Raw genomic sequence first — 26,131 nt, 5'->3', positions numbered from 1 at the left:
CTGATGCCTATACAGAGCTGACTTGTTATTGTTATTGTGTCCTATGTGGAATAACCCTAACCCGCTGCTATTACTACCACTATCCTCTCTAATACAAACATCCTCAACCTTGTGGGGTCGCTGGATATGCACATGGGGTTGCAGGACATTTCCAGGACTGATACATTTTTATTTGATTTCGATAGTTTTAATTAAAAATGTTAAATATGTTTACATGAATAAATCATAATTTATATATCATCCATTGTTGTGATCTGTTTCTATTAGGCTTAGGTGGTTGAAACTGGGGAAGATACAGACAGCTGGCTGGAGAGCCAGCGGTGGTTCGAGCGATGTTCCAAATATTCTTTAATCTCATAAGGTTATTGTACATTTCAGAGAAGGAGGGGTTTGGACGGAGTAGGGGCTGTTTCTAGCAGAGGGAGATGGTGGAAATGACCTCGTACATGGTGGAAAAATACTGACTGGAGGCTACTTCAGGACACTGAAATGGAAAAGTACAGTGTCATCCCAACATCCATATGGAGGTCCTCCATGCTCCCATTTAATGAAAGACAAATGTCCACCATTGCAATCGTTCTTTTTGTTGCTTGTAGGCCCCAATGTGGTGTAAAGTGGGAAATGAGTGGCTCCGGCTCCACAACAATAATAAAGGATGCAAACCAAATATCAAACAAAATCTGTGAAATATTTTCCAAACATTATTGATTTTTGCGACAAAGAAATCCAGTCATTGTGATGTCACAACTATCAAATGGAGTTCAACAAAGAAGACACGGCCACACAATTTATCCAGGAATTGTCCAATTATTATTATTATTATTATTATTATTATTATTATTATTGTTGTTGTTGTTGTTGTTGCTATTACTATTATTATCGTATTGTACTTTGTTGTTGTTATTGTTGTTATTATTTAAAGTCTGGGGTTAAATACCGCCAGTGTGCCTTTTCAAAATAAAAGCCCGTCCACTATGCAATGCCAAAAAGACACTTTACACGGTTGTTTAGTTTTTTCATTGTGGTGATTATTGTAAAAGTATTTTTTTTTAAACACATACAACGTATTTTTCATTTTTATTTTTCCATAAGTTGTATGATTTTAAAAGTTATGTATACTTTACAGATATATCTATTTTTCCTCCCCCACGGAACTAATGTTTCGGTGGGGGAAACAATAACGCGCGCACACTTCCGGTGCAACGGCCTTAGGCGTCCGGGTTTTGCCGCCCTGGGGGATGCGAGACGCTGCAGAAATGGAGTTGAATTAAAAACAACAACTAAGTGACGGACGGAGTTTGAGACAAAGGGAGACCCCGCTCGCACCGCTGCTGCCCGAGCTGACCGCAGGGGGAGGCTGCAGAAAGTAAACCGAGATAGAGGAGCTAAAAGGGCCTCAAAATGAAGCTACTGAAGCCGAGCTGGGTGAGCCACAACGGTAAGAATCTGAGCTGGGATCGGGTGAGGGGTGTAGGATGTAGGATGAGGGGTGAGGGGTGTAGCATGAGGGGTGTAGGATGAAGGATAAGGGGGTAAAGGATGAGGGGTGTAGGGTGAGGGGTGTAGGATGAAGGATGAGGGGGTAAAGGATGAGGGGTGTAGGATGAAGGATAAGGGGTGAAGGATGAAGGATAAGGGGGTAAAGGGTGAAGGATGAGGGGTGAAGGATGAAGGATAAGGGGGTGTGGGGTGAGGGGTGTAGGGTGAGGGGTGAAGGATGAAGGATAAGGGGGTGTGGGGTGAGGGGTGTAGGGTGAGGGGTGAAGGATGAAGGATAAGGGGGTAAAGGGTGAGGGACGTAGGGTGAGGGGTGTGCAGTTCAGGAAGAACCCTTGTTTACTGGCTGCTCCACCATCACTTACAAGTTCAAATTCCATCATGTTTTGTTTCCCACATGTTGCAGCTTGAATGAACAGTGCTTGTGCTGTGTGAGGTGCTTTGTAGACAGGCTGCGTCGTCTCCCCAGGCCAGCAGGGGCAGAGCAGTTAGGACGGAGCCACCTCCCACATGACCCTGGTCCGGGGTCCGGCACCGCTGATTGATCCTCTTTTTGTTTCTTTTACGTCCATTCAGCCTCGGTCACATTAGTTTGTTATGGTGTCTGTTTCGTCTCGTAGACTCGTGTTTTTTCCACGAGTCTACGTACACGAACTGACAGGAAATGCATTGGTGATATCTGAGGATATTTTGAACCAAGACAGAAGCTTTGATTGTTGATACGTACAACCCTGTTCAAATACTTTCAGAATGAGTCCTTTTGGAATCAGGTCTAAACACAGAGTAAGACTTGAAGGCTTCTCCTCTTCCTCCTCTCCTCAATATTTGTATTATTCGTTAATATTTGTATTTGTACCCTTTTTTTGGTAGATTTATTTATACTTCAATCTGTTCAATCCGAGCTCTAACATTTTAATTCACAGTTGATTGAATATGTGATGAGACTTGTGCATATTAGGGAATATGTTAATTTACTGCCTTTGTTGGAGAAATGGTTGATATTTGAAAGTAAAAACAAAAAATGCTCTGATGTTACTCCCATTCATGATAATAAGCAAAACCAAGCAATTGTACAAAACATGTTATTGTATTGATATTGTAAAACATGCAAGTTTATAAAGGGAAGGCTGTCTGTCTGTCTGTCTCTCTGTCTGTCTATACTACACACTGTTTATTTTAAGGGGAATTTTGCATTATATCTCGTAGGCAAACCGATATTTTCAGTGGACATCCACCCTGATGGAACTAAGTTTGCTACCGGGGGACAAGGTAAGAGCCCGCACGCACGCACACACACACACACACACACACACACACACACACACACACACACACACACTCTCACACTCACTTTGTCCTACACACACTGTGTTAACTGTCCTAAAATGTCTTTAATGAAAGGAAGCCTTGATACCTCATCACACACTTTCTGTTTGTTTTCAAGGAGAGGATTCTGGGAAGGTGATGATCTGGAACATGGCGCCTGTCCTCCGTGAGGAGGACGAGAAGAACGAGAACATTCCCAAGATGCTTTGCCAGATGGACAATCACCTCGGTAAGCAGGATTTAATTCACATTTTATACACCACCCATCTAATCGGCTGATGTAGTTTATTATTAATGATAATAATAATAATGATTATCATTCACCTGGCCTGTTCTTATAACTTGTGTACAGCTACATCACCTGTGGAAAGGTGGTTTAATTCCAATGTTTGAAACAATCAATGTAAATATAATTGAGATAATGTTCACATCACGTCCTGATTTTGTCTTAAGTAAAAACATGCCTCAGATTAAAGGTCTTCATGAGAGTCAAGGTCCTTGATGAGAGTCAAGGTCCTTGATGAGAGTCAGGGTCCTTGATGAGAGTCAGGGTCCTTGATGAGAGTCAGGGTCCTTGATGAGAGTCAAGGTCCTGATAAACATGGTGTTGCTGTTCCTGCAGCTTGTGTGAACTGCGTGCGCTGGTCGAACAACGGTCTGTACCTGGCTTCAGGAGGAGACGACAAGCTGGTCATGGTGTGGAAGAGAGCTGCGTATGTAACACACACACATGCACACAAGCACAACTAATACACTGCACACACACGCACACACACACACACACTCCCTTTAAGCACGTTGTCATGACTACACTGCTTAGAAACCGCCGTCTTGCCCTCACAATGCATTGTGGGATACGCTCGCCAGCGTACTGTGCTCTTGTTTACATATTAGGATATTTCACCTGATGTAGTATAACATCCTGGTACTTTTGAGGTAATATTCAGTGCATACTGTAGTTTGAGACACACTAAACACGATCACCTTGGTTACCGTGCCGCACCACATTGGATGCAGTGTGTGCTTCAAGGTGTCGCTCCCTGCAGGTTAATCGGTCCCAGCACAGTGTTCGGGTCCAGCAGCAAGTTGGCGAACGTGGAGCAGTGGAGGTGTGTCACCATCCTGAGGAACCACACTGGAGGTGGGACACGCACGCACGCACACACACACACACACACACACACACACACACACACACACACACACACACACACACATACACCAACTTATGAATGTCCACAGAAAAGGAAAACATTTGCTTTACACAACAAGCAATCAGAGAAGAAAACAAGCAAAACCATCGACAAGTGTGCTGAGATGGTTTGACTGGACTGTCGTGTGTGTGTGTGTGTGTGTGTGTGTGTGTGTGTGTGTGTGTGTGTGTGTGTGTGTGTGTGTGTGTGTGTGTGTGTGTGTGTGTGTGTGTGTGTGTGTGTGTGTGTGTGTGTGTGTGTGTGTGCGCGTAGATGTGATGGACGTGGCGTGGTCTCCTCATGACGTCTGGTTGGCCTCCTGCAGCGTTGACAACACCATCGTCATCTGGAACGCTCGCAAGTTCCCAGGTAGGAGACAAAGCCACATCCTGTCTCTCTACCTCCCAGTCTCTCTCTCTCAAATTTGAAGTGCTTTATTGGCAGGAAAGTTGAAAAATAAAAACAAAAATAAACAAACAATGAAGTAAGAAGATGCAATTTGTTAACATTTAAAATAAGTTGATAAATTGCTAAAATAAATCCCTCCCCTGCAGAGATGGTGAGCTGCCTGCGGGGCCACACCGGCCTGGTCAAAGGTCTGACCTGGGACCCTGTGGGGAAGTACATCGCCTCGCAGGCCGACGACCACAGCCTGAAGGTGTGGAGGACGGTGGACTGGCAGCTGGAGACCAACATCACCAAGCCTTTCACTGAGGTGCTTCATTATTATTGTTATTATTATTATTGTTGTTGTTGTTGTTATTGTTGTTGTCATCATTATTATTATCATTATTATTATTATTATCATCATCATTATTATCATTATTATTCTTCTTCTTCTTCTTATTATTATTATTATTATTAGGAGTAGCATCAAGTCTGGTTCTCTGCTGATGCACTCAAGTCAAAGTAAAAGTTGCTGATTCCTAAATCCAACAGCAACATGGTGCGATGTAGCTTCACTGAGTTCCTGTATCAATTAATTGTCATATACATGTACACAGGCTCATACATATATGCAGAGAAATGTCATGGCACCCGGTGATTACGCACAATAAGCGCTAAAAATACTAGAATGTGTGTAATCGTTTCCTGTTATGAGCTGCTTTCACTCATTAATGCAATACTGAAATGATCCGGACGTTACCCGGAGGAGCCGTGTGTGTGAACGCAAACGTCGGGTTCATTTGACCCGAACCTCACCCAGCCAGCACCCTGGTACAAGGTCTGCGTAATGTCCGATTGAGCGGTATGTGTGAACAGAGCAGGTGATTGTCCAGAACATTCACAGCGAGTGAGTGGGCGTGTCACGTGTTGATGACGTCTTTATCATGGGCCGGTTATTTACCTTGGTGCGGATCTTGGTGCACGGAGCGTAGCTGCTGCGTACTCCTTTCTGCTTTCCTTTATGTTCCTTTCCACTCTCAATACGTCCAAATACATGGAGTATCAACGCAAAGAAAAGCCCAACTACTGCCACAAGTCTGTCGCCTCGTCCTCCATCTTGTGTGTGCTGTTAAACTCAGCAGCGTCATTGCATCATGTCCTGCCTCCTGCACATTCTACCCAGGCTCCGTCCCTCGTCTAAACCCAACAGAGTTTTTCCAGGTGGTGTAAACGCACCTGACACGGACAATCTCTGGTTGTGAGCTACATGTGTGAATGGGAAACTCTTTACATTGTACAGAGTTGATGTGAAAGCAGCTCTAGTCATGGAACTCAGGTAGAGTTTAAGACTGTACTCTCAGTTCCTCTTGTTCTGTTGCATTTTGGGAACTTTTAGCAAAATGCACAAATGAAAACCTGTGATGCTGCCTGGTGTGTGTGTGTGTGTGTGTGTGTGTGTGTGTGTGTGTGTGTGTGTGTGTGTGTGTGTGTGTGTGTGTGTGTGTGTGTGTGTGTGTGTGTGTGTGTGTGTGTGTGTGTGTGTGTGTGTGAGAGATTCTAAACGCTGTCTGTGGTCCACCTGTTGTTTTTCTGTTGTCCATCCATTGTGTGTCTGTGTGTGGTTCTAAATGCTGCCTGTTGTTTGGCTGTTGTCTTCCTGTTGTCCGCCTGATTCTAAATGCTGTCTGTCGTCCATCCATTATCTGTCTGTGTGATTCTAAACGCTTGCCCCCTGTTGCCAGTGCGGCGGCACCACCCACGTGCTGCGTCTGTCCTGGTCTCCAGACGGTCAGTACCTGGTGTCAGCTCACGCCATGAACAACTCTGGACCCACGGCTCAGATCGTGGAGCGCGACGGCTGGAAAACCAACATGGACTTTGTGGGTCACCGCAAGGCCGTGACCGTGGTGGTACGTGTGTGTGTGTGTGTGTGTGTGTGTGTGTGTGTGTGTGTGTGTGTGTGTGTGTGTGTGTGTGTGTGTGTGTGTGTGTGTGTGTGTGTGTGTGTGTGTGTGTGTGTGTGTGTGTGTGTGCGCGCGCGCGCCTGCTGGTGTGTGTCCAAAATGGACGACAATGAAAATTCAGTGGTTTGTCAGTTGTCGCCCCCCCGCCCACTTCTCTCTGTAGAAGTTCAACCCAAAGATCTTTAAGAAGAAGCAGAAGAACGGCAGCTCTCCCAAGCCCAGCTGCCCGTACTGCTGCTGCGCCGTGGGGAGCAAGGACCGCTCTCTCTCCGTCTGGGTGAGAGGGAGACATCCATCAGTCATTGTTTGTGTTATTGTTTCCTGAGACCAAAATGATTTGTGAGGTTGAGACGTGGGCTCAGCTCCTCACACGGAGGAGGTCAGGAACTCCACAGCGGTCGATGGGAGCGCTGTCATGCTCTCATGTCTCCGTGTTTTCCAGCTGACGTCTCTGAAGCGCCCCCTGGTGGTGATACACGACCTCTTCGACAAATCCATTATGGACATTTCCTGGTCAGTTACTATGGAAACGCACATTAACATACACCACACACCCCTGCCCAAACATGACGCTCTGTGTGTGTGTGTGTGTGTGTGTGTGTGTGTGTGTGTGTGTGTGTGTGTGTGTGTGTGTGTGTGTGTGTGTGTGTGTGTGTGTGCGCGTGCGTGTCTAGGACCCTGACGGGCCTGGGCATCCTGGTGTGCTCCATGGACGGCACGGTGGCCTACCTGGACTTCTCTCAAGACGAGCTGGGAGACCCCCTGAACGAGGAGGAGAAGGTCTCTCTTTCTCTCTCTCTCTCTCTCCCCTTTTCTTGCTCTTTCTTTTTTGTGTGTTTTTCAATCTTTACTTTATTCAGTTTACATCAACAACACTTGTCTTCCTCTCTCTCCTCCCTCTGTCGCTGTCTCCTCTCCTTCTCCCTCCCTCCCTCCCTGTATCTCTCTCTCTCTTACCCTCCCTCCCCGTCTCTCTACCTCCCTCCCTCCCTCCCTGTCTCTCTACCTCCCTCTCTCCCTGTCTCCCTCCCTCCCTGTCTCCCTACCTCCCTCCCTCCCTGTCTCTCTTCCTCCCTCTCTCCCTGCCTGTCTCTCTCTCCCTCCCTCCCTGTCTCTCTACCTCCCTGTCTCTCTACCTCCCTCTTCACCTCCTCCAGAACACCATCCATCAGAACATCTATGGCAAGAGTCTGGCGATCACCAGCCGTGAGGCTCAACTCTCCACCACCATCATCGAGAACCCGGAGATGTTGAAGTACCAGCAGGACAACGGGGCGGCGGCACCCGCCACTGCCGGAGCCGCCACCGGGGGCGCCGTGGACTCGACTCCGCCCAAACTCACCAGTGTGATGAACGGGGAGTCGCTGGAGGACATCAGGAAGGTGATGCTCAATCCATCTGTCATTTCTAATATGTCATCAGGATCTATTTGTTGAATCCATGCCCAGCCCTTCCCATATGTATGTGTGTGTCTATATATATATATATATATACACAAACACATACACATACACACACACACTGTATGTGTGTAGAAAAATATATAGTATATGGATATAGTAAATATATAACCTATAGTGTTTGTGTTTTCCAGAACCTTCTGAAGAAACAGGTTGAAACAAGAACCCCAGATGGAAGACGGCGCATCACTCCGCTCTGTATCGCTCAGCTGGACACAGGGTATAAACACACACACACACACACACGTTGATTTCCAACTCATGTTCCACTCATATACATGTAATACAAGCCCTTTGAGTTATTTTACACATTGTTTACACATAAATTGCTCTCCTTTTCCCTCCTCCCCTCCACCCTCTTCTTCTCCTCCCCTCCACCCTCCTCTTCCTCCCTGCAGGGACTTCTCTCCTGCTCTGTTCAACAGCGTTCCCATCCTCCCTGGTTCCTCCATGCCCAGCCAGCTGACCCCCCAGCTCAGCTCGGACTCCAGCCAGGGACAGGTCTCCTCTGTGGGGCTGCGGACGGCCCACGACCCCCTGCTCAGCTCTACCCCAGCAGGCGGCGCCACCAGGGTCGGCGAAGACAACAGGGACGGGTGGGGTCTAGAAACAACCACACTGACCATTATTAACAGATTGGCGTTGATTATTAAGAAATTACTGACAGGTGATGTCCCCTTCGCCTCTCTTCCGCTCTCCATCCTTCAGGGTTAAGGCCAGCCTTCTGCTGAGCTCCGCCTCCAAGATTGAGCCAATGAAAGCCCTGGACTCCAGGTTCACAGAGAGGTCAAAGGTCATGCCGGGGGTCACGGCCGCCGTCCCCTCCGCGGTGGGCCCCGCCCCTTTGGACGGGTGAGACACTCCTTCTGTCAAATAAGTGTTTGTAAACACCTTAAAAATTATCCTTTCAAATATCTTATTATAAAAACATAAAACATATAAAAGGATGTATTTTTATTTGTTATCGTGTTATATATTATTTTATTCATATTTGATATCAAAACAAATCTTTTAAACAAATAAGGACAATTGCAAATGAAAATGTGATAAAAATAATAATAATAAAAATAGAGCTCAGATGCATTGTGGGTAAAAATGTTATCCAAGCTGAAAGGTGGAGTTCCTGTAGGGGTCAGGGGTCAGCTCCCCCTCTCCACCAGTAGCCGACTGGAGCTAACTGCTGCGTTGTTTTGGTCCCAGCGGAATCAAAGATGGCGTCGCTGCGTCGGTGAAAGATCTGAAAGCCAAAGAAGACACGAGCAGCGACAGCGAGGACAAGATGGCCGCCATCAATAAGAACCTGTCGTTCACCAAGAGGAAGGCGGAGCTGCTGGACGGGGTGGAGGTGGTGGAGAAGAGGAAGAAGGGAAGGCCTCGAAAAGACAAGATGGCCGCCCCCATCGCCCAGACCTTCCCTCAGGTAGCGTGGGAAGGGCGGAGCGTGAGTTCAGCAAATGGATCCTGGTGGCACAAGGAAAGATGGAGAAACCGCTCTCTCTCTCTATCCCTCCCCCAGGCCACGCCTCCGTCAGACAGAGAGTTCAGCCGAGTGGCAGCACCACCTGCTGCTGGAGCTGTTCTCAAATTGCCCACACCCAGCGTACAGAAGGCCTTCAGCCTCCAGGTGCGCTGAGAGCTGCTTGTCCTCTGTATTAAAATGATCAATGTTTTGGGGGAAAAAACGAAACCTGGAGGTTGTGTGTGTGTGTGTGTGTGTGTGTGTGTGTGTGTGTGTGTGTGTGTGTGTGTGTGTGTGTGTGTGTGTGTGTGTGTGTGTGTGTGTGTGTGTGTGTGTGTGTGTGTTAGGTGAGCATGGACCCCTCGGTGTTCCTGGAGGTGGAGAACGAGGTGTCGCAGGTTGCGGGTTCGAAGCTCAGCCAGGTCAGGTGTTCCAGAGACGGGCGGGGCTGGGACACGCTCCTCACCAGCAGCGTCCTGACGGCGGCCGGCAGCAGGTTGTGATTTGGTGTGATTTCGGCGTGAGAGCCGTCGGTGGGTGGATGAATTGAAACGGTCTGGCTCTATCTCTGCTCTCCTCCACCCAGTGACATCATCGCGGTGGCTTGCGAGGACAGGATGCTGTCGGTGTTCTCTTCCTGCGGGCGGCGGCTGCTTCCTGCCATCCAGCTCGGAGCCGCCATGTCGGCCCTGCACTGCACAGGACACTACGTGATGGCCCTGACGTCCAGAGCCTGTCTGTCTGTCTGGTGGGAGACCTGTCTTTCTGCCTGCACCCCCCTCCCTCCCCCTCCCCCTCCCCCGTCTCTCATGTCTTCCTGTCTTGTGTCTCCAGGGACGTCCAGAAACAGACGGCGGTGGTGAAGAACGAGTCCCTGCAGCCCATCATGTCAGGTTGTTGTTGTTGTTATTATTATTAAATGTTATTAATTATTATATTTTGTCTTGTTTTGTTTGATGTCCGTTACTGTGGTTACGTTCCTTTGTAAATTCCCCCCCCCCCCCCCCCCCCCCCAGGTGTGGAGGTCTCGGTGTCTCACTCTCTGCTGACTCAGCGCGGCGTCCCAGTGATCACTCTGTCTGACGGGAAGTCGTACTGCTTCAGCTCCTCGCTCGAGACCTGGTGAGCGAGCGTGCACGTGTCCCCGAGCGTGCACGTGTCCCCCAGCGCTGCCGAGCGTGCACGTGTCCCCGAGCGTGCACGTGTGTGAATGGAGAAAAGCGAGGCTGAGGATGACATCACTGTGTTCAATCTCCAATTCATTGATTTGATTCATTTCAGTGAATTTGAGCTTTTATCGCTGGAACCGTTTTGAATGATACGTTGAAGTCGCCTCCTCCTCCCCCAGGACTCTGATCTCTGACCAGGCAGACTCTCTGGTGCAGTGTGCAGACTTCAGGAGCTGCCTCTCTACCCATGATGCACCTGTTCCCTCAGGACCGCTGGCCGTCATGCAGGGTCGCAACCTCAAGTAGGACACACACACACACACACACACACACACACACACACACACACACACACACACACACACACACACACACACACACACACACTATGTCCTCCTGCAGGTGGAGCTCCATCCTTCTCTGTTTAGTCTCTTCTATCTGTTGATTTCTCTCCCCCTCCCTCCTCCAGTGCTGGTCGCTTGGCCTCCCGTCTCTCCTCCACCCCTCACCTCCTGCAGCAGAGCATCACCTCCACCTTCCTGGAGAACCAGCTCGCCTCCTCCCTCGCTCTGCTCTCCGCTCAGGAGTATCGCTACTGGCTGCTCATCTACGCCCGCTTCCTGGTGGTGGAAGGTACCGGTCTGTTATATCTATATTATTATATGATGTGATATTTATTATATTGTCTTGTATTAAATATAATATAATATTAAATGTATTATATTGTCTTGTCTTGTATTAATATATTATTATATTATATTTATTATATTGACTTGTATTCATATAGTATATTATATTTATTAACGGGAGCAGCTGAAAGATATTTATTATATTGTCTTATAATAATATAATATATTATATTAATCATATTGTCTTGTCTTGTATTAATATATTATAAAAGTCTATTTATTATACTGTCTTGTAGTAATATATAATAATATTATATCGTATTGTATTAATATAATATATTATATTTATTATATTGTATTGTACTTATATTATGTAACCTACACCCACTTCTAACATACCAGCCATGTTCTATTATATTATATTTATTGTATGATATGATATATGATTTCATATGATGTATTATATAATGTTATATTATGATTGGGGATGGTATCTCAGGAGGTAGAGCTGGTGGTCTAGTCATCTAAAGGTTGCTGGTTGGATCCCAGGCTCCTCCTGCTAGCATGCTGTAGTGTCCTTGAGCAAGACACTTAACCCCTCATTGCTCCTGATGGCTGCGTCCGTCAGTGTCTGAATAATTGTAAGTGGCTTTGGATAAAAGCGTCTGATCAATGTAATGTAATGTATGATATGTCGTATTATATCACATAATTTCAGGCTCAGAGTTCCGTCTCAGGGAGCTGTGTAAGGACCTGCTGGGTCCAGTTCACAAGTCTGCCGTCACTTCCTGGGAGCCCACAACCCTGGTGAGACCTGTCTGTCTGTCTGTCATTTTGTCTGTCGCTTTGTGGCAAACTACAGACACAGCGATTTAGTAACTCCTGTTGGTTCTGGGTCACTTTTAATGAGGAAATTGATCGTGTGTGTGTGTGTGTGTGTGTGTGTGTGTGTGTGTGTGTGTGTGTGTGTGTGTGTGTGTGTGTGTGTGTGTGTGTGTGTGTGTGTGTGTGTGTGTGTGTGTGTGTGTGTGTGTGTGTGTTTGCAGGGCTTGGGGAAGCGGGACTTGCTTCGGGAGCTGCTGCCGGTGATCGGTCAGAACCTTCGATTCCAGAGACTTTTTACAGAGTACCAGGACCAGCTGGAGCTAGTACGCAAATAGTACACACAGTACACGGCAAATAGTACACACAGTACACGTCAAATAGTACACACAGTACACAGCAAATAGTAGACACAATAGGAATTCTACAATAAGAAATAGTTCTCAACGTCCCTCACCAGCGCTGGAGGAGCTGACTGAGGACATGACAATGGTTGATCCAGGACTCGCAACTCACAATCCTATTGGCTATGCAGCGGAAAGTGGGCGGGGTTTGTTACTTTTTAATAAAAAAAAAAAATTGTCGTCACAAGAAGGGAAACGTCTCCTGCGACACGTCGACTCCAACTGACCTGCCTCCTGGAGCTGGTGGCGCCCCCTGCTGGTCGGAACCTGTCGTCCAATCAAACCCCGAGGAGCGGCGACGTCAGAGGGTTTTTAAAGCGTCGCAGTGAGGTCACGTCGCAGTGAGGTCACGTCGCAGTGAGGTCACGTCGCAGTGAGGTCACGTCGCAGTGAGGTCACCTCGTCTGGCGAGCGGCGCCGTCGCGTGACGGAATGTTCAAACTGCAAAAACTCGCACATCCTGTGATAACGCCACATTTTGGAATAACTTGTCAAAATGAACAGAAATTATCATTTATTATGAAATAACACATTTTGTCATCAACACCGTGAACACATTACATCATGCTTTGCTGCATATGGTGCTTATGACATTTTTATGAATATGTGATTATTCAAGACATGTAATAACTATGTAACAACACTTTGGCTTTTGTCATTTCTATCAAATGTCACTTTAGTACCTGAGGAAATATCACTTTGTTATGGCCCAAACAAAACTTAATAACCCACACTTTATGTTATTATTAATGACAACAGGTTATTACAAAATGAGGTGTTATTACATAATGTTATTCCAGGAATTATTCATCCGGACGTCGTTTTGACGTGTCAAAGGTTTTTTTGTTGAATTAAATATCAATTCATGAAATCATGTGGACAAACATGCATTTTAGGGTTAAGATGTCGTGAGCGATGAGCTCAAAACACGTATTTTATGTTTATATACATATGTATGTATATATATATATATATATGTGTGTGTGTGTGTGTGTGTACATATATATATATATATAAACACACATTAATGTGTGTATGTTTATATGTATGTTCCAAATGACCCCCAACCTTGCAGCACACACACACGCACACACACACACACACACACACACACTTTATCTCCAATGGGTGTGAACATCTGATCTGTGACTGTAGGTGAAGCAGACAGGCAGGCAGACAGACAGGTAGTCTGTCTGAGAGCCATCTCGGGTCCTCACTGATGTGTAAAACTCATTTATTTTCAGTTTTCTACGCGTTTCTACAAGATGAATTTTTTGTTTTCATTTTCTATTAAAGGAAAGACGGAAATGTGACTAAACAGTTTTGTTTTGTTTTGGGGTTTTTTTGTAAAAATAACAAACAAAAAAAAAAATTGAGAAATAAATGATTGGGTTTTGATAACTCCTGTCTGTTGTGAGAATTTATTTTTGTCTCAAAGGATTTCTGCCGTTTGCTACTGGTGAAACTGGGAACACTTTAGAAGTAAAGGTGTTATTATAATATGTTATATTTTATATTAGTCTTCACAGTTTAGTGTCAAAGAAGCATGCACAGTGAATTGGAAATGATACATTTTTAATATAATATATGAACACATGTTACTAAAATAACAAGTTTATCACAATTGCACTAAGATAATTAAAAAAACAAAAACATTGTCAGTAATGTATTACTTCATCAGGACGTGTTTTATATCAGGATATATAAAATATATACATTATATCAAGGCTTTGAATCCAGGGCGCGTGGCGGACGCTCTGCACCTGTGGCTGGTGCTGTAGGCCGGATGCCTGCTGGTGCTGTAGGTGCCTGCTGGTGCTGTAGGGGGCGGGGCACTGGGGCACGGTCGGGTCCAGGGGGGGGTCCCCGTGGCCGCTGCCTGGCCTGCTGCACCCCTGCTTTGATCGGGTGGTGCTTCACCTATCTCTCCCAGTGCCAGAACCCAAACTCACTACATACACCACACAACAGGCCGAGGGTTTGCGGGACGGGTGGGGTGCGAGCTTAGGGACGTGTAAGTAGGGACGTGGTGGGGATTTGAACCGCATACACAAGAAGCAAGTCAAGTCACACTTCACACCGCGTTCCAAATTATTATGAAAATTGGATTGAAGTGTCATAAAGATTTTATTTTTTGTTTTTCAATTAAACTCATGGATGGTGTTGTGTCTCAGGGCTCTTTGGATCACTGGAATCAATCTCAGAAACCTGTGATCATTAGTTTGCCAGGTGCCCAATTCAAGGAAAACTACTGAAGAAGGACGTTCCACATTATTAAGCAGCCACAGGTTTCAAGCAACATGGGAAAGAAAAAGGATCTCTCTGCTGCCGAAAAGCGTCAAATAGTGTAACGCCTTGGACGAGGTATGAAAACATTTGATATTTCACAAAAACCTAAGCGTGAACATTGTACTGTGAAGAGATTTGTGGCTGATTCAGAGCACGGACGGGTTGGCGCAGATAAAGGCAGAATGAGGAAGGTTTCTGCCACAAGTTCATGGGATGAAGAGAGCAGCTGCTAAAATGCCGTTACAAAGCAGCAAACAGGTATTTGAAGCTGCTGGAACCTTGGGGCACTTCACATAATGACGCAAAATCTCCAATGGACATAAAGACCTGCCTGTCCTGTAGGTAGGTTCTGAACCAGTTTAGAACCGGGCCAGAACGGCCGACCTGTTTTTGTAATCTGTCTAATAACATGTGGTGGTCAACAGGGTCGAAGGCAGCACTGAGATCCAGGAGCAGAAGAACAGATCGTTTTTTAGCATCAGTTCAAGTGTTTTGCTGAGGAGCGGCAGGTTGGAAATGAGCCTGTAGTTTGCAATAACTGTTGCATGGAGATTGCTCTTCTTCAGGAGTGGTTTAATGACGCCTGTTTTAAATGCTGCAGGAAATATACCTGATTGAAGAGAGCCGTTTAAAATGTTTAATAGCTCATGTGGCAGGCAGTTAAAAACTGTTTTAAAAAAGGTGGTAGGGAGGGGGTCCAGGCAGCAGGTGGAGGACCTGAGCTGACCAACAATATCCAGTCTTTTTATGTCTAAGGGGACGAAGTGAGACATGGCAGCAGTCATGTTACTGGGGAACTGGAGGAAGGTGCATTTCTGGATGTTGAGGCACTAATATTCTGTCTGATTGATATTATTTTGTTACTGAAGGATGTAGTGAACTCCTCACATTTTTCGGTGGAGAGCATCTCTGACGGGTTGTAGACGGTGGATTAATAAGTCGATCAACAGTGGAGAAGAGAACTTTACTATTGTTGATATTTTCATGAATGATTTTAGAGAAGAAAGACGCTCTGGCCTGTTTCATTTCTATGTTCTATCGATTGAGTCGATCCTTGTAAATTTCATGATGAACCTGAAGTTTTGTCTTTCTCCATTTTCGTTTTGCCTGGCGACACTCTCTCTTTAGCTGCCTAGCAACCGCTCCATTTCTTCAGGGTTTTCTTTGTTTTTCTATGTACTGCACACCACGCTCACACACCTGGATGGCCGGAAGGGGCCAATGTGAGGTTGCTGTTCATCAACTATAGTTCAGCTTCCAATACCACAGTCTCCTCCAGACTGGCTGTCATGCTGCAGGAGCTCGGACTGAGCACTCCGCTGTGTGCCTGGATCCTGGATTTCCTTTTAGCCAGGCCCCAGGTGGTCAGGGTGGGGAAGTACATGTCAAGCTCCCTCACCCTGAAAACAGGATCCCCCCAGGGCTGCGTCCTCAGCCCCCTACTGTGCTCCCTGTACACACATGACTCTGTGGCCAGGTCCAGCTCCAACACCATCATCAAGTTTGCTGACGACACCGTTGTCGTGGCCTGATCACCAACGATGATGAGAAGGCCTACCGCGAGGAGGTGGCTGACCTGTCACTCTGGTGCCAGGACAACATCCTCCACCTGAACGTCAGCAAAACTAAGGAGCTGATTGTGGACTTTAGGAGAGGATACAACCGAGGATGCACACACCCTTGGTGATTAATGGGACTTCTGTCGACAGGGTGAGCAGCTTCAAGTACCTGGGAGTCCACATCACAGAGGACTTAACATGGACTTTACAAACAGACACATACAGACAGCCTGATTCCCTGCCTGTCTACCCATTAAACCCCTGTACATACTCCCATAAACCGTGTGTGTCCTGCATTTGGGTTCATCCTGACCACATCCTTAACACCGTTTCATCGTCACATTCAGATTGAAATCTGCTGTTTGAATCGTTCTCCAAGTCCAGGATAATGTCGGTATCAGATTCAGCGTCGCTGTCGGAGAACTTACTATCATCGCGGAAAATGAAGTCCAGTACACGCTGTTTACACTGACTTGGATCTATCGCACTGGTCAGATTAAGGTCCGCGATATGATTAAGATCTTCCGCCACCTGCTTCTTGTATTCCATAACAAAGGAAAAAAAACAACTTTATTTTTGAATAAAATCGACGTCTTTTGCCCGTGATTTGGCGGCCCACTTGCATTCGCTGGTCTATAGTTATTCAATGCTTCACTGTGTATCTGTACATGGGAGTCAGTAGACTGGACCTGCCTAACACTGTCCAGCAGGTGGCGCTCTAAGCTCAGCCACTGTAGGGTCAGCGCCTCGAGGTACCAGGTTGCCAGTTTAACTCCTCCTGGGTTGCCAGGTTGACTCCTCCTGCAGGCAAACAAAGGGCCGCTATGTTTTATCGTTTTTTTTTTTCTCTATACTATTTTATTCTGTTTTGTATTCTGAAAACTCTTTGATTCAATTGAAGGAATTTATTTTGTGATCATGACCATCTGGCTACATCTGGCTGGTTCTGTGCTTGACTGTGTTTGTGTAAGAGGATGCTTTCCCATCCAATCTGGTGTCCCTTCGCAGGGCCCCTAAGTAGGGTGCCTAGTGTTAAAGTAGACTATCTTACTAAAAACCACTCTGGTAATAGTAAAGTTGCTCCTCAGATACTCCTCAGAGTAAAAGTCTTGCAGTGGCTGATATTAAAGGGACTTAACTATTTCAAGTAAAAGCTGTGAAGAAAATAAAGCCAGACTTTTTTTTGTTCTGATTTTATTGTGTTTGCCAATATTTCTATATTTTGCTGTGCTAGTTCAGTGGCCACGCCACAAAAATGAAACTGAAGACGGGCGGTGTTGTCATGGAGACCAGACAACCTGTCAGGTCTCAAGTTCAAGTTCAAGAGATTATTTGTCTCCATGACAAACCCTGCCATCTCCATTCTCCATATCCACGCTCCCACGAGGACAGAAGATCGGTCGTTTCAGCAACGTCTCCTTCATTTGAGGATGGCATCCAGTTATATTTGTCCTTCAAACCTGACGACCTTGACTTTCTGTATTGAACAACTGTTTCAATTCAACCAGAATCTAGATGGCTAATCATTTCCTGCAGCTAAATGCGGATCAAGCTGACATCTTGATTATTGCTGCCGCTAGTCCTGCGTCAGTGATCCTGCCGAGCCTCATGTCTGCTCCTCGTCCTCTCGGTCTCGTTGTCGTAACGTGGGTGTGATTTTTGACCAATGCATCAGTTTTGTTGCCGTGTTTGGACGCTGACGCGATCGCGTTTCTTTCACCCAAGAAACGCGGCCACAGCCTCTGCTGCGTGGAGACGGTCTGACCGTCGGGGTCCAGTGGAGACGGGAAGTTTATATCCACACGTATTAAGGTATTACACACCGTGTGTGTTAGTATCACAACCACGACACGCCACGACCGGCCACGGTGACACGGAGGTTGCCAATCAGCCCACACGCCCACACGGGTTGGTGACGACGCTGCGTAGACACTGTTGTAGTCCTGGGTTGGGCTGTGTTTGTGTGCGGCTGCATCTTGTCCTTGCAGTGCATTGTGGGATACGCTCATCAGAGCGGTGTTGACATAAGATATTTAACTGGATGTGGTACGTCGTCCTGGTCACATGCTGTCTGCAGCGCACTCTGCTTTGTGACAAACTAAAATCACACACATACTAGTTTGTTGTACTAAATAGTAGCCACCAGCGAGTATGTACTACATAGTATTTTAGTTTTGGGGGATGCAGGCCAGCAGCGACGCTTATAAACGTCCGACGACTGGAATGTTTCACTGCGTTCTCAGCACGGAACACGACAAAACGTCCGTCAGGAGCTGCAGACACCACAGGCTGTCTACACACACACTACACACACACACTACACACACACTGAACACACACACTGAACACACACACACTACACACACACACACTACACACACACACTACACACACACACACTACACACACACACTACACACACACTGAACACACACACTGAACACACACACTGAACACACACACACTACACACACACACACTACACACACACACTACACACACACTGAACACACACACTACACACACACACTACACACACACTGAACACACACACTGAACACACACACTGAACACACACACACTACACACACACACACTACACACACACACACACACACACACACACTACAGACACACACTACACACACACTGAACACACACACTGAACACACACACTGAATACACACACACTACACACACACACACACTACACACACACACTACACACACACTGAACACACACACTGAACACACACACTGAACACACACACACTACACACACACACACTACACACACACACTACACACACACTGAACACACACACTACACACACACACTACACACACACTGAACACACACACTGAACACACACACTGAACACACACACACTACACACACACACACTACACACACACACACACACACACACTACACACACACACTACACACACACTGAACACACACACTGAACACACACACTGAACACACACACACTACACACACACACACTACACACACACACACACACACACACTACACACACACACTACACACACACTGAACACACACATTGAACACACACACTGAACACACACACACCACACACACACACACTACACACACACACACACACACACTGAACACACACATTGAACACACACACTGAACACACACACACCACACACACACACACTACACACACACACACACACACTACACACACACACTACACACATACACACACACACACACACACACTACACACACACTGAACACACACACTGAACACACACACACTACACACACACACTACACACACACTGAACACACACACTGAACACACACACTGAACACACACACACTACACACACACACACTACACACACACTACACACACACACTACACACACACTGAACACACACATTGAACACACACACTGAACACACACACACCACACACACTACACACACACACACACACACTACACACACACACTACACACATACATACACACACACACACACACACACACACACACACTACACACACACACACACACACACACTACACACACACTGAACACACACACTGAACACACACACACTACACACACACACACTACACACACACACTACACACACACACATTGAACACACACACACTACACACACACTACACACACACACATTGAACACACACACACTACACACACACACTACACACACACACACACACACTACACACACTACACACACACACACTACACACACACACACACACTACACACACACACACACACACTACACACACACACACACTACACACACACACACACACACTACACACACACACACTACACACACACACACACACTACACACACACACTACACACACACACACACACTACACACACACACTACACACACACTGAACACACACACTGAACACACACACACACTACACACACACACACTACACACACACACTACACACACACTACACACACACACACACACACACACTACACACACACACTACACACTACACACACACACTACACACACACACTACACACACACACTACACACACAAACACTACACACACACACTACACACACACACACACACATTGAACACACACACACACTACACACACACACACTACACACACACACACACACACTACACACACACACTACACACACAAACACTACACACACACTGAACACACACACTGAACACACACACACTACACAAACACACACACACTACACACAAACACTACACACACACACTTCACACACACACTACACACACACACACACACTACACACACACACTACACACACACACTGAACACACACACACACACACACACACACACACACACACACTACACACACACAGTGAACACACACACACACTACACACACACTACACACACACACACACTACACACACACTACACACACACACACTACACACACACTACACACACACACTGAACACACACACACTACACACACACACACACTGAACACACACACACACACACACTACACACACTAAACACACACACACACACACACACACACACACACACTACACACACTAAACACACACACACACACACACAACACACACACACACTAAACACACACAAGGTGAAAGTTTTGTGTGGAGCTTCATAACCTCTAGAATGTTCTTCAAGTTTCTAATGTGTGTGTGTGTATGTTTAGTGTGTGTGTGTGTGTGTGTTTAATGTGTATTTTGTGTGTGTGTGTGTGTGTGTGTGTTTAGTGGGGGGGGGGGGGGGGTTAACCTCTGCACGCCCCCGTCCCACAATGCACTGCTGCTGCTGCTGGAGGCGGAAGGTGAGCTCCATCATTTCACTGCACCACCCTCCTCTTTCATTCTTGTCTCAGTCTGTTCGTCTTTTAGTGCATTTTCAAACAAACAGGAGCCAACGTTGGAAAACCAATGGAACCAGATGAGACTGAGAGTAAGACGCTCGGTGACGTCATCGCGCTGTTCACCATAAGTGTGCAGGTTGTGGTTGTGGTGTCCAGCGTGCGGTCTAGACGCCGTCGCTCTGTCGTGGTTAGAGATTACAAACTCGGCGTCTGTGTGTGTTGATGACCCTTCTCAGCTGGTAGATGTCTGTGGATCTGTTTGGTTGGTATTTTCTCCCCTTGGTTCCATTACTTTACCACATTCATGCAGAAGCACAAAAAGACACGAATCTACAGCAGCTCGTCACCGCTTGGAGTCCACTCGACCGCGGGAACGAGCGACGTGTTCACGCAAAGGGAACGCCTCCGATAAATAGAACCCCTGAAGTTGTGATTGGTCACAGAGATAAAGGTTTTTCATATTTCATGGAAACGTGACGTATCGGAAATGAAATCCAAGGACAGAAGACACCACTACAATGATGTCAGTTTGATTACCTTCGTAAATCTCCGCAAATACATAATGTTATTGACTTGCACTGAGACTCCACTCATCCCCGCATACGACGAGGTTCCTTATAACAAGGAAACGGTTTTTGAGTCAAAGATCAACAGTTGCTTTAGAGAAACTCTCTGTACGTACAGTTTCCTACAGCTAAACATGGCCGACTGAAAAGAAAAGGGAGAAGGTGATGAGTTGCGAAAAATCCTCCAAACTCTTAATTAATGTTAATGTTCCATAAATGTTGTCTGCAAATATAATATAGACAAGCAATGCATTCAACTCAATTTTCCAGTTGTAGATTGTTAACAGAAAAAATACAATGAAGTACCAATTAAAACTAACATTTGTTTATGATGTTCATATCACATGTATTTATTATTATTGTTATTTAAAATAATGACAAAGTTTGTGTTCGTTATTTTTACAGATGCCGAAAATAGCCGAAAATGTACGATTACAAAGAGCAAATCGTCCAAAAATCCAGGCCTCCAGATCAGTCGCACTGTTCTAAAAGAAAACACATAAAAAACAACCTGTGATACAGAAATTGAAAGAGAATCGGAAAAAAATATTATAATATACAGATATTGAAATTATATCTAATTTCTAGGAACAAGGAACACATTTCTATCGGCAAGTGAAAAAGTCTGGTTAAATAAATGATGATGTTCCAGGAAGAGATTATAATGCAAGACAGATTCTATTCCGGTTACATTTGTAGAAGGAAATAGTGATAAACTGTTGCAAATTTACCGTAAATTGAAGAGCGTTGGCATACCTTGATGACTTTGAGAAGAAGGGCACTTTGTGACATCATCAACCAGTGTTACATAACAACAGGCTTCGTCTCTGTCTGCTCTGTAACGCCCGTTTAACGTGAGCAAAGTGGTCCTGTGTATTGCTGCAGCTATATTTATTATTACTACTATTATTATGATTTCTGTTTATCTTTTCATCTTTTTATTTATTCATTTTCTTCATCTTCCACAGTTTTCTCCAACTGTGCAAGCTCTTACCTCTGCAAGATTATTTTATTTATCCAGTGATAACTGGGCGATCAGGAACTTACATTTCATTGCACAGTGCACTTGTTTGTTTTGTTAATGTATCCTGGAAATGCAGAGGATTTCCTGTTGGAGTTCGCGGGGACATTTTTGGCGTCTGATATTGACAAAATGGGATTTAGTTGGAAACATGCATTTTCAACATTGAGACATGAATTTAAAATACGCCTCTAATCTTTTTGCTGAAGAAGCACCGTCATGATGTTTTCCATGTTTTCACGGTTGTCAGGGCAAGGACAGCAGCAGCCAATCAGACAAGTGACATGTTTATGGTGTGTGGTTATAGCGTGCAGTGGATCGCAATGTAATACCCTTTAAACCCACGCATACCGACCGCAGCTATGCTAATTACCCGGCCCTGAGCGATCTTAGGCCGTTGCCACGGAAACCTCTCAAACCTCCAAAAATAGAGAAACACGGGCGGAAATTCATTTTTATTTCCACCAACCGATGTGACAGCGAGGTGACGTGTCTATCTAAGAACTTCTGAAGCCAAACGGAGAACATCAGAACACCTTATTTCATTTGGTCTTCGAACTCAACTTTGATTGGATGTTACTGTTGGTGAATGTGGAGCAGGACACAGCGGGATCCATTTGGTGGCGATGGAAAGCTGACGGTCAGGAGGGTAGTCGTGGAAGAGGAGGCCATGGCGGCAGAGGATGTGACCAATGGGAAGCAAATAGGGGATGAACAGGAAGGGGGCCGAGCATCGAGCCTTGGGGGATGCCTCAGGAGAGCAGGGCTATGCTGGTGCAGAGGTGTAGTCTACGTGACACGCAGGAGTACGCCGTAGACCCATGAAGTAAACTCCAGGATTTCTGTACACCAGTTTAAAAAGGCACAAGGATACGTAACAATATAGTTTGTTTTGTGACAGAACTCTACTTCATTGATTTCGTTTCGCAAATACCGGGTATAGTACAACTGCAATTTAATATTTTTTTTAGTGGAAGGCATCTTCATTCATAAAATTCACCCTGTGCGCTGTAAAGGGGAGCTCACCTGCAGACACACACACACACCACTAATTATTTTGAACGGCTTTTTGTAGAATGAAGGGAGTCTCGCTGCCCTTCTTTTTGCTGTCAAGTTTTACAGTTTAATGTCGTGTTGTTGGTTTGAGTTGCCGTCTCCTGCCACCGGAGAATGTTTCCGCCTCCATGTAAGAGATATCCTAAGCTCTCTGACTGTCAGCTTTTATTTTACTATTATTATTTATGTGTGAAAAATACTGTTTATACCTGTTCTACACAAAATAACTAACTATAGTACTGGTTATATTTATTTACTTTACCTGCGCTAACGGGGTGGCTTCCTATAGATCAGGGGTCAGGAGCCTATGGCTTGCGAGCCAATTATGGCTCTTTGGATGACGGTATATGGCACGCAGACAATTTTGAGCTAAATTTTTTTCATCCCGATAAACAAGTTATAAATAATTATTCTGTGTCATTTTAAAGTGAAACAAGTAAGAGAAATTACAATTTTGAAAATAAAACTCAGAATATAAATGTGGCCCACAAAGGTGCGTCGTCAAGCACTGGCTGCAGGCAACAGCACGGTTCCTTTACCTGCGGCCGCCAAGCTGCCTCGAGTCAACCTGATCAGCGCTGATTGAGAGGATCATTATTATCCACAATTATTATAATAATCCTCAGTGATATATATATATATAATTGTGGCCTGCATGCCGCATTTTGAAATGAACAATAAAACTCTGGCCATGTCAGCACACCACGGCCACAAAGACTCCGGGGGCCTTTTCCTCGGGGCCCTGCCCCTCCCAGGTCTCTGCCCAGAAGCCACTTGTGGGAGTCTCTGCCACAGGTGAGGCTTCAGGGAGGGAGACGGATTCTTTGTGGCCATGGTGCGCCCACATGGCCAGAGTTTTATTGTTTATTTCAACATGCGTCACGCAGGCTACAATTATATGTATCACTGAGGATTATTATAATAATTGTGCATAATAATGATCCTTGTGGGCGCAGGAGGAATGGCGTTCCACTGCTGGGCTGCTGACCAGCCCGTGCACCATCCCCTCTGTAAGACGGAAACATTAAGAAAACTCCGGCGCCCGGAAGTGATTGGTCTGATTCGAGGCAACTTGGTGGCCGTGGGAAAGGGAACCGTACTGTCGCCCGCAGCCGGTGCTTGACCACGCCCCTTTGTCTGCCAAAAAAAATAATCTGATCTATTTTAATCTGTTGACGCCAAAACTCAATTTTCATTGGATAATGCGGTACGTCATATGTCGTTGTAAGGTCAAGAAATAAACTTCCCTCCTTTTGGTCAGATAACCAGCTAGTTTATCTGCATCCAACCCTTAAAACAGATTAAATCCAGACTTTTTTCTCGAAATGGAAGGCGTGGAGCATCCTGAGCTGGTTAACACCGAGTGGCTCCTGCAGTTTCTCTCTCTCATGGACATAACTGGACATCTGAACCAGCTCAATGTGAAAATGCAAGGTATTGTAAATACAGTCTTATCCCTTCAACAGGCAGTGTTTGCATTTGAAAGCAGCTGGAACTCTGCATCAGGGACATTGAAACAGGCCGTCTTCTGCACTTTGAAAGACTGCCAAAATGTAGAGGTGCGTGCTTAGCAAGTGGCCCCACTCAACATCCTGATCTCCAGCAGCGAGCTGGCTTCACCTCCAACCTCCTGCAGTCATTCCAAGCGCCCTTTAGAGGATTTGGTGGGCGCTCGATTCTTTTTAAATTCATCACTCATGACGTGCATCCCGTCTGCGTCTGCATCAGAGACTTTGAGCTGGAGGTCGCTGAGCTGAAGGCTTCAGACATCTGGCTGAGTAAGTTCAAGTCACTGAATATAGAGCTGGAAAGACTTGCACGGCAGCGAGCAGAGCTGGCGACTTACCACAAGTGGACAGAAATTAAGAAACTTTAACCTGAAGAGCAGCTGATTCCTAAGGAAGGAGCTTCCAGTCACGTAGCACAACATGCAGCCTGGAAGTGCTGCCCTGCGGAGCGTGCTTGGCTCTTCATACGCATGTGAGCGGTCACATGAAGAGCAACCTACGCTCACGTTGAACTGATGGAGCCTCAACGCAGCATGAAGCTCAACCTCACTACGTACGAAGCAGACGACAAGGCCACCAGCAAAACCAGGCAGCACCACAAGTCACATCCATGCTAAAAAGTATTTCATTTATTATTGTTTAGCTGCAGTATAACAACAATATTTAGAGGAATAAAGGGAAATGTAGTATATATAGCGCTTTTTGAAGTACTCAAAGATGTGTTATATGTTAAAAATGCATGCCTGACTTAAAAAATGCATTAAGTTGCATTGAACTTTATTAAATATTATATGGCTCACAAGGAAATACATTGAGAAATATTTGGCTTTTATGGCTCTACCAGCCAAAAGGTTCCTGACTCCTGCTCTATGGGAAGGAAAATAAAATAAGTTTTGCAGTGGAAGA

At 45.7% G+C, this 26,131-nt stretch overlaps 2 protein-coding genes across 3 annotated transcripts; both read left to right on the top strand.

Annotated features, from left to right (window-relative positions):
* Positions 1 to 1,304: 1,304 nt before the first annotated feature.
* On the top strand, positions 1,305 to 13,611 carry hira (histone cell cycle regulator a). 2 transcript variants are annotated; one of them, XM_080003618.1, is made up of 25 exons: positions 1,305 to 1,438; positions 2,704 to 2,766; positions 2,942 to 3,052; positions 3,446 to 3,536; positions 3,870 to 3,964; positions 4,290 to 4,385; positions 4,571 to 4,731; positions 6,146 to 6,313; positions 6,531 to 6,644; positions 6,810 to 6,880; positions 7,042 to 7,147; positions 7,525 to 7,749; positions 7,962 to 8,047; positions 8,226 to 8,423; positions 8,536 to 8,679; positions 9,028 to 9,247; positions 9,344 to 9,451; positions 9,634 to 9,782; positions 9,873 to 10,034; positions 10,121 to 10,179; positions 10,303 to 10,408; positions 10,635 to 10,757; positions 10,925 to 11,088; positions 11,803 to 11,891; positions 12,131 to 13,611. In XM_080003618.1, exons 1-25 carry the CDS (start codon positions 1,402 to 1,404, stop codon positions 12,242 to 12,244), a joined length of 3,060 nt encoding a protein of 1,019 aa, XP_079859744.1. In that variant the 5' UTR covers positions 1,305 to 1,401; the 3' UTR covers positions 12,245 to 13,611. The 2 variants fall into 2 exon arrangements, with proteins under 2 accessions (XP_079859744.1, XP_079859743.1); XM_080003617.1 differs by having other exon boundaries at positions 10,925 to 11,094.
* Positions 13,612 to 20,116: 6,505 nt separating this feature from the next.
* Positions 20,117 to 20,698, top strand: LOC307232642 (uncharacterized protein; the record flags this gene model as incomplete). Its single annotated transcript, XM_080003743.1, has 2 exons — positions 20,117 to 20,245; positions 20,636 to 20,698. Coding segments are annotated over 2 exons (192 nt in total), but the record flags the coding sequence as incomplete, so codon positions are not given.
* Positions 20,699 to 26,131: the final 5,433 nt, after the last annotated feature.

This window comes from Zeus faber (genome assembly GCF_960531495.2).
Source record: "Zeus faber genome assembly, chromosome: 7".
NCBI classification, from domain to species: Eukaryota; Metazoa; Chordata; class Actinopteri; order Zeiformes; family Zeidae; genus Zeus; species Zeus faber.
Note: the sequence above shows the minus strand (reverse complement) of the source record. Positions and strands in the feature narration are given on the sequence as shown.